Source organism: Melospiza georgiana, chromosome 8 (assembly GCF_028018845.1).
Source record: "Melospiza georgiana isolate bMelGeo1 chromosome 8, bMelGeo1.pri, whole genome shotgun sequence".
Classification (NCBI taxonomy): domain Eukaryota; kingdom Metazoa; phylum Chordata; class Aves; order Passeriformes; family Passerellidae; genus Melospiza; species Melospiza georgiana.
The window spans coordinates 1033469-1053283 of NC_080437.1; the positions used below are offsets into that span (position 1 = coordinate 1033469).

Genomic DNA, 19815 nt, shown 5'->3' on the forward strand with positions numbered 1-19815 from the left:
GGTTTGCTTGAGTCCACAACTGCCCAAAGAAAGCAAATACTTCACACCTTCCAGTGAATTTTTGGATGCTGAGTAATCAGCATATGACCTGGCTGCAAGCATCATGCAAACCCAAATTCATTCCCTCTCTCACTCAGTGCCTTTTTATTTGTTTAAATCAGCAACCTGGTCACCTTGACTGTCTATAAAGTCAACACAGAGAAACTGCAGGGAGCAAGAGCCTGCTGAGCCTGAAATCCCCTTCTCCTCAGCTCAGCTCCTCTCCTGCTCCCACGCACAGCAGGTGCACAGCTCAGCTGAGTCCAGGAGAAAAGGAGAAACAAGTTTCTCAAGAATGGGACTTAGTGTCAGTATCACTGAAAAGCCACAGCACTGCCACACAGCACTTCTCCAGTTTCTGAAGAGTGATAAAATCACTGAAGGTTGCCAGCAAAAATCCACGACGCAGCAACTCGGCTCAGTGCTGTGAGGAAAATCACAGCTTCCACACGGCAGCTCTGGCGCCGCCTCGTTTCTCCAGCAAACCCACGCGCTTTCATGCAGGGAAGCAGAGCTCCAGCACCACTCAGACCACCTGCTCAAGTGAGTGACATGAAGAGAGGTCCCTGACAAAGCTGAGATGCAGCTAAAAGAGAAAAAGAAGTGCAATTTACCCCGCGTTTCTTGATGGCCTTGTTGAGCAGCCTCACGACGTCTGCCCCCTCCACTCCGCTCGCTTTGAAGCGCTTCGTCCAGGTTATCAGGAAACCCTGACAAAACAACACAGCAACATTCAACATAAATCAACACTGATGTTTTTTCTTTTTCCTTAAAAACAAGATTTTATACCTCAAATGAATCTTCAGGTCTCTTTTCTCACATGACCTCTGTGACTGTGTTCACAGGGGTCCGAGGATGAGGGAAGAGATGAGGCTCTGACTCCATGGTTCAGAAGGCTGATTTATTATTTTATGATATATATTATATTAAAATTATACTAAAATAATAGAAAAAAGGATTTCATCAGAAGGCCAGCTAAGAATAGAAAAGGAATGGAATGATAACAAAGGCTTGTATGTCGGACAGAGAGTCTGAGCCAGCTGACTATGATTGGCCGTTAATTAGAAACAACCACATGAGACCAATCACAGATGCACCTGTTGCACTCCACAGCAGCAGATAACCATTGTTTACATTTTGTTCCTGAGGCCTCTCAGCTTCTCTTAGGAGGAAAAATCCTAAGGAAAGTGTTTTCCAGAAAAGATGTCTGTGACAGACCTCTAACAATTGGTGATCTTAGAGCCTAATTACAGTGAGATGAAAGATGGAAAATTCTTTTCCCCCATCCCTTGCTAGAAAATGGTGTGTTTGCATTTTGTATTTTCAGCCTACTCTTCTCCCTGCTACTCCTCGACAGTTTTTCTTGGAAAACCATTTGATCCTTTTGGGCCATGGAAATAGAGTGCTTTCAGAAAAAGCTGACTGTACAGGACTGACTACAGAGCAGGGATGTGATGCTGGCATGTCCAGGATTCAGCTGCAGTGGGGATCAGGCTGCTGCACATTCACTGCCTGGACTCCCATCTGTCTGGGCTTGTTTGACTGTGGGATTGTGTTTATGGGTTGAGGCAAATGAAAATACTGGAGATGTAACAATGCATGTCCCTACTTTACAGCACAGATCAAAAAGGAAATCCTGGTATTGAATTCCTTGCCTGCAAACCATCATGAGGAGCCTGCAAATCCCCCAAGGTAACGACTACACTGATTTTTTGCTATTTGCATAATTCCTGGCTGAATCAGAGCATTCAGTGCACAGGTAAATAATAATAAAAGAAAGAAAAGAGTATTGACAGTAATCAACTGACAGAAGGACAACTCAAACCAGCTCAGCTTTCCATACCCACCACAATATTCACATCTGCCACAACAGGAGTCCAAGCAGCTAAAAACCAGAAAAGCTGAAGCCTGTAGGCACAAGCAGCCACTGCCCAAGCATATGTTTGCCCATATCTCAGCTTAAAAGTCAAATTTTCCCTCCAAACTGAGACAGCTACAGGGAACAGAGGGTCAGGGCAGCTCCTTCCAGACCAGGAGATACTCTCCTACCCCTTGACTACAAACTCAGTTTGTGCAAGTTTTGCCAATGTGCTGCCCTTGTGGGCACCATTTAGAAACCCAGCAAAGCCCCGTGCTGCTGTGCAGGGAAACTGTGGGCAAAGCTGGCACAGCCTTCATGGGCAAAAAGGGCACCTTGTTTCACTAAACTTTTATAAGGAACTGGTCAAACCACACTGGCAAAGAGCAGCTCCTCTCAGCATGACTGGCCGCTGTGCTGGAAGGAATTTCTCCTTCCCCAGCAAAGCCTCGGCAGCAGGAAGGAGCCCTTGGAACGCAGCAGGATTGAGTGGGGCCCAACCATGCAGTGCCCATCTTATCACCCTTGGAGCAAACAGGGACCACCTTGCCTCCTCCTGCTCCCCAAGCACAAGGAAACAGCACCCAGGCAAGCACAGCCTCACAGAAGCAGCAATCCAAGAACAAACCTGGCCCACAGAATCCAGAGAAAACATTTTTCAAACACTCAAAACACATCAGCAAGACTGTCAATATTTTTTTTTTGTTGTAGGATTTCTCTTCAGGAGGAACCCTCCCTTGCCTTGTTACTACCCCACTCCACTCTGGCACTGCTCGGGTGTCCCCATGGCCCCCCACGTGCTGCCTGCCCCTGTCCCACACGAGCAGGACTCCATCCCAGCTGCCTGGAGCAAACCAGCCCGCAAACAAGCACCTTTCATCGTGCAGCAAACAAACCTTCCCAAGGGCAACTCAACTTCACAACCACAACCCCAGCACGGCTCTGCTGTGGTCAGGAGCCTCACCGTGCACCACAGCCAGGTGGGAGAGCTGCCCCAGGATTGACTCATCTCCTCTGACTGATGCAGGTGAAGGCAGCTCTCTGCTCTGAACTGCTTTCAGACCCTCAGTTAGTCAGCACCCATGGGTTCAGCTCTCAGCACTGCCCAAGTCTGAAATGTGATGAAAACCATGGCCTCACCTGCCCTCCTCAGCACCAGCATCTGGGGGGCTGTTGCACCAGGCTAACCTAGAGAGCTGCAAGCTGGAAACGCAGGTCATGCTTTAACAGGGCAACCTCTGTGTGTTTTGTGCAGATTTAACTTTTCCTGCACTCTTTGCTACACCGTTGCCATGGCAATGCTGTACCAGGAGCCTGCTGAGTCATTTGTGGTACAAGGAGCAAAAGGAGGAAAACACCACAGCATCCTTGCCATGGGAATCTCACCAGCCAGTGCACAGGCTGGTTATCCCATCCTTGCCCTGGGAATCTCTGCAGTCAGTGCACAGGCTGGTTATCCCATCCTTGCCATGGGAATCTCAGCAGTCACTGCACAGGGTGGTTATCCCATCCTTGCCATGGGAATCTCACCAGCCAGTGCACAGGCTGGTTATCCCATCCTTGCCCTGGGAATCTCTGCAGTCAGTGCACAGGCTGGTTATCCCATCCTTGCCCTGGGAATCTCAGCAGTCAGTGCACAGGCTGGTTATCCCATCCTTGCCCTGGGAATCTCAGCAGCCAGTGCACAGGCTGGTTATATCCATCCTTGCCCTGGGAATCTCTGCAGTCAGTGCACAGGCTGGTTATCCCATCCTTGTCCTGGGAATCTCACCAGCCAGTGCACAGGCTGGTTATATCCATCCTTGCCCTGGGAATCTCTGCAGTCAGTGCACAGGCTGGTTACCCCATCCTTGCCCTGGGAATCTCTGCAGTCACTGCACAGTCTGGTTATCCCATCCTTGCCATGGTAAGCAGTAACACTGAGGAGCTCAGCACAAAACATTGGCTGTCTCCTCCTCTTTTGTCACCCAGCTCTTTCAGGCAGAAACATAAACACAAACACAGTCTGACAGTGAAAGATAATACTCATTTATCCCCCAAACGAGACCTGTCTGGGATACTGCTTTAATGACATGGCAGCTCTTCTGTGTATTAAGAAAATTGTGAAATCTTCTTACCTCATCTAGCTTGGATTGTCGACAGGGGAAGGAAAATGTAAACCCGACTGGCAGTTTCTTGTCTTTGATTTGTTGTTTCTCCATAAAGTCTCCCAGGCATTCAGCAACATGATCAAAAAGCTGTAAGAAAAATATAAAACCACTGTGATTAGAGATACAGCTTCAGGGAGAAAATGTTTCAAACTTCACATGAAAACTGCTCTGAGTGAGGGGAAAGAGGAAAATAGCTCTCCAGACTTTAAAAGATGTATAAATGGCATAGCTATGAAAGTACTCTCAAGCAGGGCATATTAACACCTTAATAATTAATACATTATGAAATGCACTGTCCTTTTACACACCTAATTCTGCAGGCATCTTTTACACCCATATAAAAACACTTCCTGAAACAAGAGGCTCGTGGCTCCCAAGCCTGCTGTAACCCTTCCACTTAACATCTGATGAGAACAGAAATGCTCTTTTAACCTTTCTATAACAGGAAGGAGCCAGTCCAAAGAACATTTGGGATCCAGTCCCAGAGGAGGTTGAGCACTTTTACAGTGATGCAGAGAAGACATCTGCTTCACTCAAGCATTGCTGAGAGCAGAGAACCCAGCACTTTGCAGGAGCCACCCAAAAGAACATCATCTCAAATCTATTCCCAAAGCACACAATAAGCAAACAAAAAGGAAACCCGAGGGATTCATCTAAATATTTCCCATGTTCTGAGAAACAACTCAAAATGGGGATGTTTTCTGCATTTTTTGAAAGGTTGAACTATGCAGGCAGCCTGCACCAGGCTTGTGGGTACCAACTCCCACCCAGATGGCACCTGTGACCATGGCACTCTGTGTCCCTGTCAGCCAGGCCAGGAACCAGGCAGGCACAAAGCACCTGGAAAGCCCCTCAGGTAGACTGCTATGCTCAAAGCTGAAACCAAGCCTGAGCAATTGAGACAACAAAACCACAGGTTTGTATTTACCAGCACCAGAAAGCCAGACATGCCTTCAACTGACCCATGCCACAGATGGATGGCAAGCTATTAACAAGTCACTGCCTGCCCCAGGATATAACTGGGCCTCACATTTTAACTCCCTGAAAAACAAAAACCCAAAGAAAATTAAACAAATCCTGTCTACAGCATTGGTGGGATGAGAGGAGGTAATCTGCCTAGAAGACTGGGGATAACTGGGAGGGAGTGCACAAAGACATCTGTTGGTTCCAATTAGCCCACACAGCTTTATTAAGAACAATTGAGAGTCTTGGAGAGACAGGAATGTACCACAGACAGACTGCAGCAATTACAAAGGATGAACAGGAATATTCTGTCCTTCAAAGCAGGTCGAGAAACAGTGTGTGTAATGTTACAATTAAACTGAACACCTTAAAGTCATGCCTTAAATGAGGTCAGATTTGATTAAGGAAAAGTACAGTGGTTTCCCAGGGAGAATGTTGCCATTCATTGCCCTGGGCAAATCAAAGACATTTTCCTGAGCCCACGCAGAGAAACAACTTGGGAATGCAATGCACTCTGCTGCACTTCTGGAAGACAATCTTCAGCTGTCCAGATGAGGGACGGAGGAACTAGGAAAAGAACTACATTTACATAATAAAATATGGCAACTTCTCCAGGAGGAACACAGAAACAGCAGGAGTCTGTGTTTTGATTATGCTTCCCATCTGAAAGTATCTTGCTGAATACTCAATCCTACTAAACTTTCAACTGCTTCCAGGACTACAGGGTCTGATGCAGGGTCTGGCTGTGCTGCTGCTGCTCATAAACCACAGAGGGATGGCATGGCTCTAAAGCAGAAAAGAGACAGGCATTTATTGGCTTTGCTACCACTGACACTCATAATTTTTCCTGAGGAGACTAAAGTGTGTGTCCATGCCCACATTAACATTCAAACCTCGCCAGTGCCAAATGACTCTGACTGGACAGTAGAGGCAACATTACAAAAATCCAGTAAAATTTCATTAAAGTAGGGAAGGTGCACTGAGGAAAAAATCAAAATCTTCTTTTACCCACAGATTTGCAGTAGGGAACAGTGTGAGCCAAATATTTTATCATATGTCAAAATTATGGACAGAGAGAATGCCACAGCCAAGAGGAAAGGATCAGTCTGATTTATAGACCTGAGGCAATGCAGCCTGAGACCCTGAGCTGGGTCTTAGATCAGGCTTAATTCCCCTGACCAAGGAGCTGCCTCTTGGGCTCCAAGAGGTCTCCACAAGGATGCATTTGGCCAGCAGACAGGAGACTTGGACAAGCAACTGGAGATCCAAGCTCAGACCCAAGCCCCTCAGTGGGGATGCTTTAAGGAGCAAGGAAACCACAGTTTCAGATCCAGAGAACAGCCACAAATCCATAAGTTACCTGCAGTGGTGGCAGAACACAAAAAGCAACACCAAAATCAAGTCTCAGGTACATTCCCATTCACTGAGCTGACACAGGAGACAGGACTCTTACAAATTTTAGACCTGCTACTACACTGCTGAAGTGAATCAGAGTTTTACCCTTGACTTCAATGGGAAACTGTCTGTGACTGGCAAAACTGTGAGCCCATGCCTGACAGATGGACAAAACTGGAAGTTTGAATGCCGTGAAGTAGAAAATACCAAAATGAACCATGTTAGTGAGAGGTGAAGCCATAAATCACAATCTTTCAATAAGCTGATTAGGCACTAAGCTTTAGGAGTGTAACTCAGCAAAGTTAATGACACAGCTTGCTGGGAATCATTAGCAGCCTACCCTACACAGGCAGCTCAGTCCAAGTATTCCACAAATCTGGCTCGGACATGTCAGAAAACCTCAAGGATAGGCATCAGTCACAAACCAAATCATCAGCTGCCTGCCTGCCCCCTGGGCATCCCCCATGCTTCCCTCTGAGGGCACACAGCAAGCACTGGACATCATCACAGAACAACTTCAAACCCCGCTGCTGTTCTGATAATGCTTCCAAGTTCTCCCCTCGTTCTCCTGGTACTTCAATGCTGTGCCCATGGGGTCAGCAGAAGCCTTGCTTGCCTTTTTTTTAGCCTAAAAGCCATGACAAAGCCTATCAGCCTGAGCTCCACGCTGCTGCTTCCCAGCAGCCAAATGGCCTCTGGATATTGAAAAATTAAAACACAGACATGACAAAGACATGGAAAGAAAGCAGGCCTGATGTCTCCCATCCCAGCTCCTCCTTACCACCCTTATCAGAATCCCCTAAAGCCAGCCTGCAGATCCTGTCAGCCTCCAGCTCCTGACACCCATCCATGGACAAACAAACAGCCCCTGGTGCCGCCCTGCAGCCTCTGAGCAGCCCACCCAGCTCCCCTGCCCCTGGCAGCCACAGGCAGCTCAGCTCAGCTCAGCTCCAAATCCACCCTGTGGGAAAGCCACTGCACGACCTTCTGGCCCAAAAACAAAGCAATGAGGTTAGGAAGAGTCCTTGCAAGAAGGTCATTTCACTGCTGTGGTTCAGATATGACAGCAATGCTTTTATCAGTTCTACTGACAAGCCATGAGTGCCATCTTACACTCACTGCTGCACTCACACAGACAATAAAGGTATTAAGGTGACTACAGAAAATATATGAAAGGTAAAAATGCTGTTCCCATAATTTTTCTTTCCCTCCTATTTTGCTTGTTCTTCTGAAACAAGCTTTACGTTTCCTGCAGGTCTCACACTCCTGAACAGCACCTCATTCTAATAAAAAGTGTAGAAACCTTGTTGTTTCCAACAGTGAAAATTACTTGTTTTGCCTTAGGCTGACACGGAGACAAATCCGCCAGTGTAATCCACTTCCTGATCATAAAAAAAAAAAAATACTTTCAAAGAGCTCAATTTGAAATCCGAGTGAATGGATACAAATATTTTCTACTCTTGGAACAAGGAAGACTGAAAAAAAAAAACCCTTTCAATTACTCAACAAAACTTAAGTGAAGCTGTGCCAACACATTCTATCAGCTTCCCGTACCGTAATTTTTTCAGTGTACTTGTACTTTTCATGAATGCTGAGTTGCTCAGACTGCCAGCACAGAGATGTGGCTGTCATGGTGATTCCTACCCCTCATCCAACACTACAATTGCAGGGCTGGTCATGTTCATTGCTTACAAAGGCTAAGTTGTTTTCCTGCTCTCCATTTGTACTAATGCAAAGTAAGTTGACGATAAAAGCCAGAATTTTTATTTCTAAGCCATTTTTTTCCCTCTCTTATCCAGAAGTCTCCCATGGGATGACAGCTTTGCAGCACCCATGCATGCTCTGTCACACTGCTCACTCCTTTTCAGTGCTGACACTGAGGTGCAGGCTGCACGCTGTAGGTACAGCTGTTACAAAGCTAAGCTCAGTCTCGTGGGATTTTCTAAAACCCAAGGAGCTAATCTCCAGAGAGATGTGCCAAGGAAGGGGTGCTTACCCGTGTCCCACTCCCGTGCATGATGTCCTCTGGGGTGTTGTAGATTTCACTCTCCATCTGCACCGTCTGCTTTTTCTCATGCGAAACCTTCACCCGAAGGATTCGGAAGTAGGAGCCACCAAGATCCAGTGCAATGAAATCTCCTTTCTCTATGTGGAAAACAAGACACGAGCCATTAAAAATCACATGCAACACAAATCTGGGAAACATCAAGCTTGGTTAAGTGCAGCACTGAAGCAAATGTCCAGTCCCTACAGTGGCAGCTGCAGGGCGTCCACGTGAACCTGATTCCATCAGTCTGATTCCCTAAATTCCCTAACTGGTGCAATGGCAAAGCCAACCACCACTGACACACAGGAAACTGCAATGAAGTTGAATTCAAAACAGTGAACAGTCTGTATCCTGATCTCATGATGAAGATGGCAGAGCAGAGATCTCAGGAGAGACCCTAAAGAGATGTTGAAAGCAGAGACGGTAAAATGAAGGGATGCCAGACCACTGACAAGCAGCTTTTTGCTGTAACTAAACCTGTGTCTAAAATTAATCTAAAACTAAACCTCTAAAATCAACAAATTACACACAGATGTAATGAAAGTAGGAACCACCCCTAATCTCATGTCCAGAAAGGCTGAGATTCACTGCAAACTGCAGACAGGTAAGAGAAGTCAGAGAAAGGACAGCTTAAAAAACCAGCCCTGTACTGCTGCAGGAGTTACTCAGAAGTTGTGATGCCTTGCACAGAGCTCCTAATATCTGCCCAGGAGGAAACAATTGGGGTGCACCTCCATCTCCCCCTGTGCTGGAGAGAGCTGAAGCCAATCCAGCAGCCTGCAATGTCACAGACTGCAGGCACGTGGGCTGGCTGTCAGAGCAATGGCACCTCTGGCACCCCTGGAGAGCAAGGCAAACATATTTGCCTGACCTGCTGTGCTATCTCGTGCCCTACAGAAGAGGGAGCAAAGACAGGGATTGCCAAAGTCTGCCAAAAGATAATGTGTAGGGAAGCAGAGAGCACAGCTTTCTCACACAGGAGTGCGTGTCCAGGCTGCAGATAATCACCAGGGCTCTTGGCAAGGATCTGTGTCTGTGCATGGCATCCCCACGCTCACTGAGGCTGCTCAGAGGGCAGCAGAGCAAAGGCAGTTTTCTCATCATCTTGCTCATCAGCTGTGGCTTTGTGAAGGCCGTTCCTAACATTGCTGTTTTTCCACTTCCACCTAAATTCAAAGTGGAAGAAGCTCAAGCAGCTGGGGAGATTGTTGTGACGTGCTATCTCAAACACACTCAGCTCCCAGAGCCTTCTGACCCCAGGCTGTCATGAAAATTCCAGGTATGCAATTTATCCACGAGCATTTCCAGAGCCATTCTTGCCTCTGAGATTGTTCTGTCCAATCTCATGTCAAAACTCCTAAAGTCTGACCTAGTGAGCTGCTCCTCCTCATCACCCCCTGCACCTCTGGGAGCCCCATCCCAGTCAGCAAAGCAGATGAACTGCACAAGGTGTCCCTCAGGACAGGATCTTAAACAGAAACAGACCAAGAGAGGCAAAAACACACTGCAAATGTCCCTTTGGATTTCCAAGGTTGCAGTGTAACACAGAAACAAAACACTGTCATGTGAGAAACCACAAAGAACAATAAACTCCATACAGAAAAACACAGCAAAATTACAGTGGGAGCCCACAGCTTCTAATACATCTCCAAATTTCACTGCACTGCAATGCAACTTGTCCTTCCTGCTGCCCAAGACATGGGCAAGCTGAGTTTGGTAAAACAGATCTTGCAGTGCTTCCCTACCTGTTTTTGAGCAGTGTGGCTTTAAACATTGCTTTGCACCAGTACAAATGTCACTTAAAGCATGAGCACACACAAAATGGAGATGCAGCTCCCTTTATTTGGCTCAGCATAAAAAATGCATAACCCACTTCACCGCAGCCAGTGTGGAAGTCAAACACTGAGCACAAGTTTCTCATTAAGCCAAACACCCAAATAAGCTTTATCTTATGGGTATCATCTGTTGAGTGCAGGCCATTACCCCCAAGAACTAATGGGAAAATCAACACAGGACCAGCTGGCCCTTTTTAGTGTTTACCTCAAACAAACACTACACTTCTGAAATACCTTCCTTGTAAATAAATTAACGGGTTAGGGTGCTTGATTTCCAGCACCATCAAGCTCATTGCAAGGCAAAAAATTATTAAGAATCATCCTTCACCCTTTAAAAGGTCTCTGAACTAGAGTGTAAAGCTTTCTGAATGCAACTAGAGTTTTCTCTTAGTGCACTTGTGGAATTAAACCCAAGTAGCAGCATTTAATCTGTGCTTTGTAACACCAAGGCCCAATCAAACCTGCTGTGAATTTATCTGGACTTTGAAAGCATTTTGAATTAGCTTGAGGTACCATTCTGGGCACTGGGGACTGAAAAACCTCACGGCTTTTGTAAATTAAACAACTCTGAATGAAAGGGGAGAAAAATCTGCTAACATCAACACCTCCAGAGTCTCTAGAATTATTGCTCACAAACTCCTTGTTGAAAAAGAACACAAGCACAGATCTGAAACTAAACAACAGTATTTTTCTGAATAGTCAGCTCCCATAATAATAATTGGACTCAGAGGAAAGAGCTTACAAGGCAGTAATTAGAGACAGGCCAGAGAAAAGGGCAGGCTTTCAGCCTCTGGCTTTCACGGAGGGACAGCTGAAGGCACAAATTGCCATCTTTGGGCACACCAACGCAGCCACCTCCCCGAGGGCCCCCCAGCAGCTTTGGGAGGAAGAGGGAAGGGGCTGTGCACCTGTCCTGGCAGCACCTGTGCCACGGCTGTGCCAGGCACACGGGGCTGAGTCAGGCCACAACACCCCCTCAGAGCAAACATTGCTCATACCCGGCCTCAGAACGTGCCCTTTCAGGGACAGAATGGAATGGCTCTGCCTGATTTCCAACACCCATCCAAAGGGGCTCCAGCCACCCCCACACACACGCACAGATCACTGTAGAACCGGGCAAGGCACTGCCTTGCTCTGACCCGTGCTGCAAAGCCCTGCCATCAGTGTGCCCAGCCTGGAGAGGCTGGCAGGGGCCAGGCAGGCTCAGGAGCAGGAACTGAGGGCCCTGGACACAACACACCAGGCTCTTTTTTAAGGAATTGTGTAATGCATGATCTGAAATGAACGCCCTGACACACGGACACGCCTGCACACAGCCAGGGCTGCTCGCTGCTGGGCCAGCTCTCATCTTCCCAGATTCAACCTCTCACACCTCTCCTGGCCATGTGCAGATCCTCCTTTTCCTGGGCCACCTCTCACCTTCCCAGATTCAACCTCTCACACCTCTCCTGGCCATGTGCAGATCCTCCTTTTCCTGGGCCACCTCTCATCTTCCCAGATTCAACCTCTCACACCTCTCCTGGCCATGTGCAGATCCTCCTTTTCCTGGGCCACCTCTCATCTTCCCAGATTCAACCTCTCACACCTCTCCTGGCCATGTGCAGATCCTCCTTTTCCTGGGCCAGCTCTCATCTTCCCAGACTGTACAATGGAACAGTTTTCAAAGTTATTTGACTCACTGCGAGCAGCTGAGGTTTGGTGCTGAGCAGTGCCTGACCAAGCAGGGAACTGGGGACAAGGCACTACTCAAATGAACTCAAATCAATGAAAAAAACAGGGATTTTGGAGCCCAGTAGAAATGCTGGGATTCCACATGAAAGCCTCAGGTCACCTCGTGTGCAAACCCTGAGTGCAGCCTCTGCCTGTGACCCAGCTATGTGTGTGGCAGCTTCTGGTTTTCTCAACAGGCTGCAAATTTCAACACAACATTTCAACATAACAGCCAGCACTGCTAAATTAAGGGAAACAGAGGATTCAAACACATTCTCCCTTTGGCTTTCCTCAGGCAGCAAGTCACATCTCAACTAAAAGCTTGAGATGGCAGAAAGCAACACCAAAGCAAAGCTATCAAAGAATTCCACCTGCCAGACAGCAGCACCAATTTACACAAAGCACCTGGCCTCATGTTCTTTCACCAATAAATTCTCGATTTTAACTCAAACAAACAAACAAACAAAAAAGCCTCAAAATAGGTAATAACTCTGTTATGCAGTTCTTGCAATCTCTGCACACAGGTAGGCACCAAACTAGTTAATTTGTGGTAGGCACCACATTAGTTAACCAGCTTATGCTATATGAGAGGGAAACCCAGTGTTACTACTAAATAATAAACACTATTTTATAATGTTTATAAATACATTTAGATGCTCTACATATGGTATTTTTTTAAAACACATAGTAATTTTTAAGTAACAGAGGCAATCTTGTTCTCAATTACCAAACTAACACCTTTTTGGTGTCTGATAGCAGTTTGTGCCACTTTTATCTGGTACAGTGGGCATGGAAAAAACAAGTCCTGCATCCAGATGGAAAAAGCTTAGCACAACAGAGCAGCAGCTTTGCAGCCACACGCTACATCCTCCTCAAGTTCTGTGAGTTTTCCACCAAGGCAGTCTAGAAGAGGAAGATACAAAATGCAAAATTAATGCCAGGAAACTCAAATTCAGCCTGTAATGGTTCACGGTTCCACTGGGGAAAAAATAAGAAGAGGAGATGTTAAAGGAAACAGCACATCAGTAAAAGCCACCGTTTTTAGGACTCCAGGTCATGTGAGTGTGAACTGCATGAATCAAAAATCATCTGTGTGAAGTACTGACTGCCGGCAGACAGGTCTCAGAGTAAATGTACTGAGGGATAGTGAATGACTGCCAGGAAGGGCCCTTCCATTGGCACCAAGATGCCTTTGACAAAGGGATCACAAAATCTGTGGGAACAGACCTGCACACAGAGGGGAGGCTGCCCTCGAGATCCTGTCTGGGCTTGCCAGGAAGCAAATCCCTCTTGTTCTTGGTAGGACATTGTGCATTTCCCACAAATGTGCTGACTACGGAAAACACACCCTCAGCTGCTTACCTGAGCCGTCAGGAATGGACCTCACGAAGGTGGGAAGCATCTTCACAGTGGCTGTGGGGTTGAAATCCCTGGAGAGGCCGTTCTTCATCTCCCTCCTGAAGCGAGCCATGACGTCCAGCAGCGTTTCGTCCGAGAGCCGCATGGCGTAGAGGTACTTGTCAATCTGGGGGGGACACACAGCACCCCGGCATCAAGGGCTGCCCTCTCTTTCTCTGCAAGGCTGCTGCAGCCCCAGCACGGCCCCAGGGCTCTGGCCAAGCTCAGGACACAGCCTCATGCCTTATCTTCTGACTCGAAATCACACAGAACGTACGAGTGCGAGGCCTCCCGAGGTGAGCTCCACCCTACTGTCATCCCATGGCAGCCCCACATCGGTTTGCCTCCTCACTCCCACACAAAACCATCTTTCCACCACCACCTCCAGCCCTTGCCCCCACTTCTCAGCTCTCCTGCCTGTCCATGAGCTGAACGGCTGGAGCTAAAAATCCCTCTTTTGGCACCTTGTCCCAGCTGGGGAGATGTGGGTGTCGGGGGTGCTTTGTGCTTAAAGCCCCACACTGGCAAGGACTTGCCACAGTGGTTTTGGGGCTACATCACAGGCTGAGAAATTATTTTGATGAGACACCACTCTCCCTATCCCATTCCAAAACTACAACGAACAGAGGGTCTGCAAAGACAGAACTTGACTGTGAGCAGGTGGCACCTTCCTCCTCGTGACAAAACATCAAATTAAAAATTGCTGACTTCTCCCTTGCAGCTTCCAATGACAGGAGCTTGCTTCACCTCCTTGGAAAAAGGAGGCAGTCCTAGTTTTCCAACAATATTGCTTTCCATAATATTACAACCACCTTCACTGTCAGGAAGACTGAGAGATGCTTTGATGCCTGAAAAATACAACATGGCCTGGAGGGGTTCTTGCCAAACACACCTCCCACCCTTTTTGCCTCAGTTGCCAGTCTATTCTTGCCTTGTTTCTTTACCTGCCTTGGATATTTGGTTCCACAAGTGGCTCTGATCGAAGCCACACCTTTGGGATCACTTTTGCTTGCAGCTTAGCAAGACAAAAAAAAAAAAAAACAACCCTGCCCATGTTTTCTGTCCCCAGCAAAACTGGAAAAGCCACCTCATTTTAAACCCCAGGCCAGCTCTGTGCCAAGGCTCCCTGTGTCTCCCTGGCTGCTCTGGAAGCCCTGAGAGCAGCTCATCTCCAAGCTGGCATTTGTGTCCTACAAGACCAAGGCCACAAAAAACCACTTTATGTAAAACACAGGCACACAGGCACTCCATATACCAGGGACTTTGAGACGGGAAGCGATGAATAATGCCCTTCACAAAGGAAATGCAATCAAAATCTCATTAAACCCTCAGCTGCCCATAAAAGCAGCACCAATCTAATTGCTCATACAGAAAGCACTCCTGCCCACCCTACTCAAGGTCTCCCCAAAGACAGCATCTCCCTGAGCCAGGCGCCCTCCTGCCATGACCCAGCACTTATTTACACAGGCAGGCAGAAGGCATGGAGAGCGCTGCTGGGCACAGCATCCAGCCTGGTCCCCAAGCACAGGGCTGGGGACCACAGGGGACACAGCCAGAGGCTGCACAAGCCGTGAACTTTTCAGTGTCGTGGCTTGCAGAGGAACAATGCCACGATTGATAACGCCACGGTGAAACGAGACCGTGCATTCTCCCCACGAAGCGGTGACGTGACGGTGCGGGCGTACAGCTGAAGGCCAGAAGAGCTGAGCTCAGGTTCTCTGCAACAGAGGCCGAATGCAAGACCCCAGGGCAGCATCCCCACATCCCTGCTGTGTCACAGCAACAACCACAGCCAGCCGCGGGCATCCTTCCGCTCCGAGGATAAAATCCTGGATGGATGGGACGTGCCCTCTCCGCAGCCCCAAACGCCGTGGGGATGGACGCAGAGGCTGGAGTCTGGCTGAGCAAGAAGGTCTCTCGCTCATGGCAAACCCTGCCATGTTTTTTTTTTAGCAGAGTGTGTAAAGCCATGATGTCAGAGCATGAGGATACTCCCTTTGGAAAGGAGGGGAGGAACCAACCTCTTTTTCAGGCTGAGCTTCCAGCAGCCCACGCTGCCGCTCAGAGGCACGATTCCCCAGCTCTCCCAGTGAAAGCTACAGTAAACACCGCTCGCAGTCAGACTCATACACCCCTCTACAAAGCCCCAGCGCTGCATCCTCCTCCCAAAAGCAGGGCGGAGGGGTTCCCGCTCACCGAAAGCGCTGCTGTGAGCGCAGGTTGTGGCGTTTGCACAGTCAGGACTGACGAGCCCATTCTCCCCACCTCTGCCCCTGCGCTGCCCTCAGCAGCGAGGCAAAAGGGAGGGAGGGCTCTTTCTGCTGCCGTGAGAGACCAATGAGCGCGGCCAGCGCCCTTACATAATTGGGCTGGACGCTCCCCGCAGGGAGCATCCCCTGCCCGGCTTTGCACGGCACCCGGGCCATCCATCCGCGCCGCCGAGACTCCCGGGGCGGGGACACCGAGTGACAACAGTGGCTCCTGCGTGGCACGGCTTCAGAACCGCGGAAAACTAAAAATATAAAATAGGGGGGGAAAAAAAGGGAGGTTTTTATTCTCCCCGGCGGGAGGAGGGTTAGTCATTCCAGCAGTGTGGCAGCAAGGGAGCCAGCGCAGCCCTCCAAGGGAGAACTCCCGGCAAATAGCCATAAATAACCCGAGGCAGGGCGGGCTGGAGGATGGATTATGGCGTGCAGGTTTAATAACTCCCTGCTCTGCCGGCAATCAAAGCCGATCGCAAAGCAAAGCTCAAAGCCGGGGGAAGCCGTGGAAAGGCTGCCCAGGACGCACAGGAGCAGCCCCACCGAGGCTCCCGTGGGAGACAGGTACCAGCCCTTCCTTGCCGGGGGATGGCAGAGGGCAGGAACAATTCCAGACAAGGAGCAGAAACACTCCTTTATTTAGCTGCCACCCCAGAGTCACCCCCTGAGCAAGGGCATCTTCCCACACCGCCACTATGGGAGTCCTCCTCTAAGAGCTCAGGCACTTCTTTTTTGTCTTTTTCTCAAAAGAGACCAAAACAAACCAGAGACAGAATCTGTGAGCAATTTTTTAAAAGTAGGATTTCATCGTCTGAACCACATTCACATATTTTTTCCCGGTCGCAGTTTGTACTCAGGGAAAAGAAGTTTCTGAAAATCCAGCCACTGCAGCAGTCGTGAATAATTATATATTAAACAGGCAGTGCCTTTAGCTTAAGCTTAAACTTAAAGGCCATTCCTTAAACACACGCCTCCATCCCCAGACACTGACAGCAGTCAAGAAGAGAGCACACCCAGAACAATTTCAGAAATCATCAGCACCTATTTTACCTCCATGCCAAAACCCTTCACCACGAAAACATTTTTCTGCAGAGCTAATCATACTCCTTTCAGCACGAGGGAGATTCATCAGGAGCCAAAGCAGGTTAAAACAAGTAGTTTAGACATTTGGAAATTGTTTGCGCTTACTGATGATTTATCAGATCGGTTCCTAAAAAGCCTTTATAAGGGCGGGTCACCAACACAGGGCTCTTCTGGATACTAGTTGTTACATTTTATACTATATTCCAACACGCTTTTTTCAAGGTTAAACAACCACACGTCCTCCTTCCTGAACGGCAAGATCTTTTCCTTCGCTCAGGTAAGACAACAAAAACATATTGTTCCCCTGACAGACAGAAACCAGGCAACACCTGGAGGCTCCCTGTGCCGGGGCAGGTAGGAACCTGCTGGGAACAAAAGGCAGCTTTACAAAGCCGTACAAAGCTCTCCCCACACGGGGCAGCGGCGCAGGTACACTGTGTATTTCTGTGTTTCCCTTGCCCCTCAGGATGGGAACCAGCCCTGCAGAGAAATGGGGGCCACAGCCGAGTTCGGGCCAAGCGCCCTGTCTGAGCCAGGGCTGCCACAATGTCACAGACATTCAGGTGACAGCTGTCTGCAAAAACATCTGGATAACTTGAGCTGCTTGGACCACGTGTGTACTCATACAGCACAGGGCATGACACAGTGCCCAGCAGCATGGAAGTGCCATTGCTGAGTGGTTTCACTGGAAAACACTCCCCTCTTGCAGGGGCCACAGGGTTCACACTATGAGCAACCCCTTCCTCCAACTCTACACCTCCACCCTGCCAGGACTCATCTTGAAAAACATTCAAAAAATGACGATTTGAAAAAAGAAAATCAAGGGGGTACACACAAACACAGCAGAGCCAGTAGAGAAGCACTAGCTCTTAGATGCAGGGTCTGAAACCACCGGCCCCATCCATGCCCCTCCACAGGGTTTCCACCTTAGAAAGGCAGCTGCAGAGCATTTCAGAGATGGGAATTTAAAAACAAAAAAAATGAAAAGAAGGTCACAAGTGACGAAGAAAGCTCAGCTTTGGCTTGTCAGTACTTTTAACCCCTTCCCAGCCCTCCTGCGACCCACAGCAGCATCCTGAAGGTGACCTGCCCGCCGTGCCAGCAGGCCGTGGCAGAGCAGCGGGGCAGAGCAGAGGGGCAGCCTGGCACCCACGGGGAGAGCAGGGACCACGCCTCGCTCGGCAGCCCGGAGCCACGGGCACGTACCAGCAGCAGAAAGTGCTGCTCTCCCGGAAGCCCGAGCAGAGGGAGGGACCTGAAATGAAGCCGTGCCTGCACGTATCCCTGGGAGCAGCACACTGATGGAGCACGGACCCCACAGCAGCACGCTGAGGTGGAGCAGGAGCACTTTTGCCCCACGGGGAAGCAGGGAATGGAGCCCACCAGCTGCCACAGGCATCCTCCCCACAGGACAGCCACGACCGAGGAGGCTCAATATCCGCTCCAAAAGGACACAAACAGGAAAAGATCTCTTGAGGCCTCTAAAAGCAGCAGCCTGCTTTTCTTGACTGGGTTTTCCTTCTTTCTTCGCTTTTCCAGACAAAACCAGCTTGATCCATAAGAATGCTTTACAGCTCCCTGGCCAAATGGTTTCCCATACTGCCAGACAATAGCAGCCCCACGGTGCCAAGCCAGCCTGCAATAAATAACCCCCAGAACACCGCAGAGTTTCTCTGAGCCTTCCCCACAGCCTCTCTGCCGCCCTCACCGCCACACACACTCCTGCTTATCTTGGCCTTCTAAATATAACACGCACAGCGAGACAGAGAAGGAAGGCCCTGGCCGGGCAGGCACGCCTGGCACCAGCAGCAGCACTCACAAATCCTGCAGGAAAAGGAGCACAGCGGGCCTGGCAACAGGAGAGGCAATAGGAGAAGAGGTGCAGGGCTGCAGGCTGAGCCTCTGGCTGCTCATGAGAGCCCCCAAAAGCCCCAAAGCAGGGAAGGAGACGTGGAAACCACGGGGAGCTGTGCTGGGTTTTCTCGAGTGGGGCAGGGTGGGTCACCCACACCCCGGAGCTGAGGCCAGCCCGGGCACAGCCAGCAGCCCACAGGGATGGCTGCTGAGGCGCTCTCCTCCTGCTGGGGAGATGCTCAAGCCCCAAGAACACCACAGATCAGTGCTACTAATGCCGCCATTGAGGCTTTCCCGGAATATTTTAGGGATGCCCACACGCCCAGGTGGGTCACACGCACGCCTGAGGGGGTGGCAGAGGGGAAGCCTCGCTTTCCTGACGTCAGCCCGACACACCGACATTTGCAATTATTATCCCCATCCGCGTCCCCACATCCGAGCCCCAGGCTTCCCGCTCCCTACAGCTCTGCAATATGCTCGGATATTGGACCTAACTGCCATGATTTTTATTTATCCTGAGCCCCGCTCCCTTTTCCTTGTGGCAGTGCTCGACCCCAGCGCTGTGCCAACCACACGGCAGCAAACCCCTAATGCTGGAGGAAAAGAAGCCTATAGAAATGCTTCTTTTTGAGCACAGCCAACAACCATTTCCTGTGAATTCCGATCCTCCTGCGGCACTTAATTCAAAAACTGCCTGCTCGAGTGGGGATGCTCCCAGGCATCCTTGGAAAGAAGGGGAAATTCCCTTTCCGGGGATGCTGGTGCCGAGGAACACCATGAAAAGCCATCACATCCCCATCCCTCACTGCCAAAGCCCCCGGGTCCTGCTGGACCGGCCGCTGTGCATCCATCACCCGCACCCCGCTGCCATCTCCACCGGCGATGCTCTGGAGAGTTTAAACCCGGGGTTATCCCTCCTTCCTCCCGCAGCCGGGTGGCTCTGGGGACAAAGCAACGAAACCATCGTGCGGGCGGAAAAAAACCAAAATATATTTTTAAAACAATTAAAAAAAATAAATTAAAAAAAAACCAAGAGGCGTGGGCGGGGGGCGGCCCTCGGCGGGGGGATGCCCATCTGACCTTTTTGACCTGGTCCTCCTTCAGCTCCGTGAAGTAGTAGGCCAGGAGCTGGGCGGCGATCATCCTGCCGGCTGCAGCGGCGGCTCCGCGCACGCAGCGATGCGGGGCCCGGGGATGGCCGCGCCGAGCCCGGCCCAGCCCA

General features: G+C 49.5%; 1 protein-coding gene across 1 annotated transcript in view; it reads right to left on the bottom strand.

Moving 5' to 3' along the window:
- LOC131086055 (hexokinase-1) overlaps positions 1-19815 on the bottom strand; it is a 37919-nt gene extending 18104 nt beyond the window's left edge. The window contains exons 1-5 of the mRNA XM_058028790.1: positions 19674-19815; positions 13360-13522; positions 8402-8550; positions 4015-4134; positions 654-749 (exon numbers count right to left, since the gene is read on the bottom strand). Coding sequence (XP_057884773.1) covers positions 654-749; positions 4015-4134; positions 8402-8550; positions 13360-13522; positions 19674-19736 — 591 coding nt within the window. The 5' untranslated portion in view covers positions 19737-19815. The remainder of the gene's footprint in view (positions 1-653; positions 750-4014; positions 4135-8401; positions 8551-13359; positions 13523-19673) is intronic.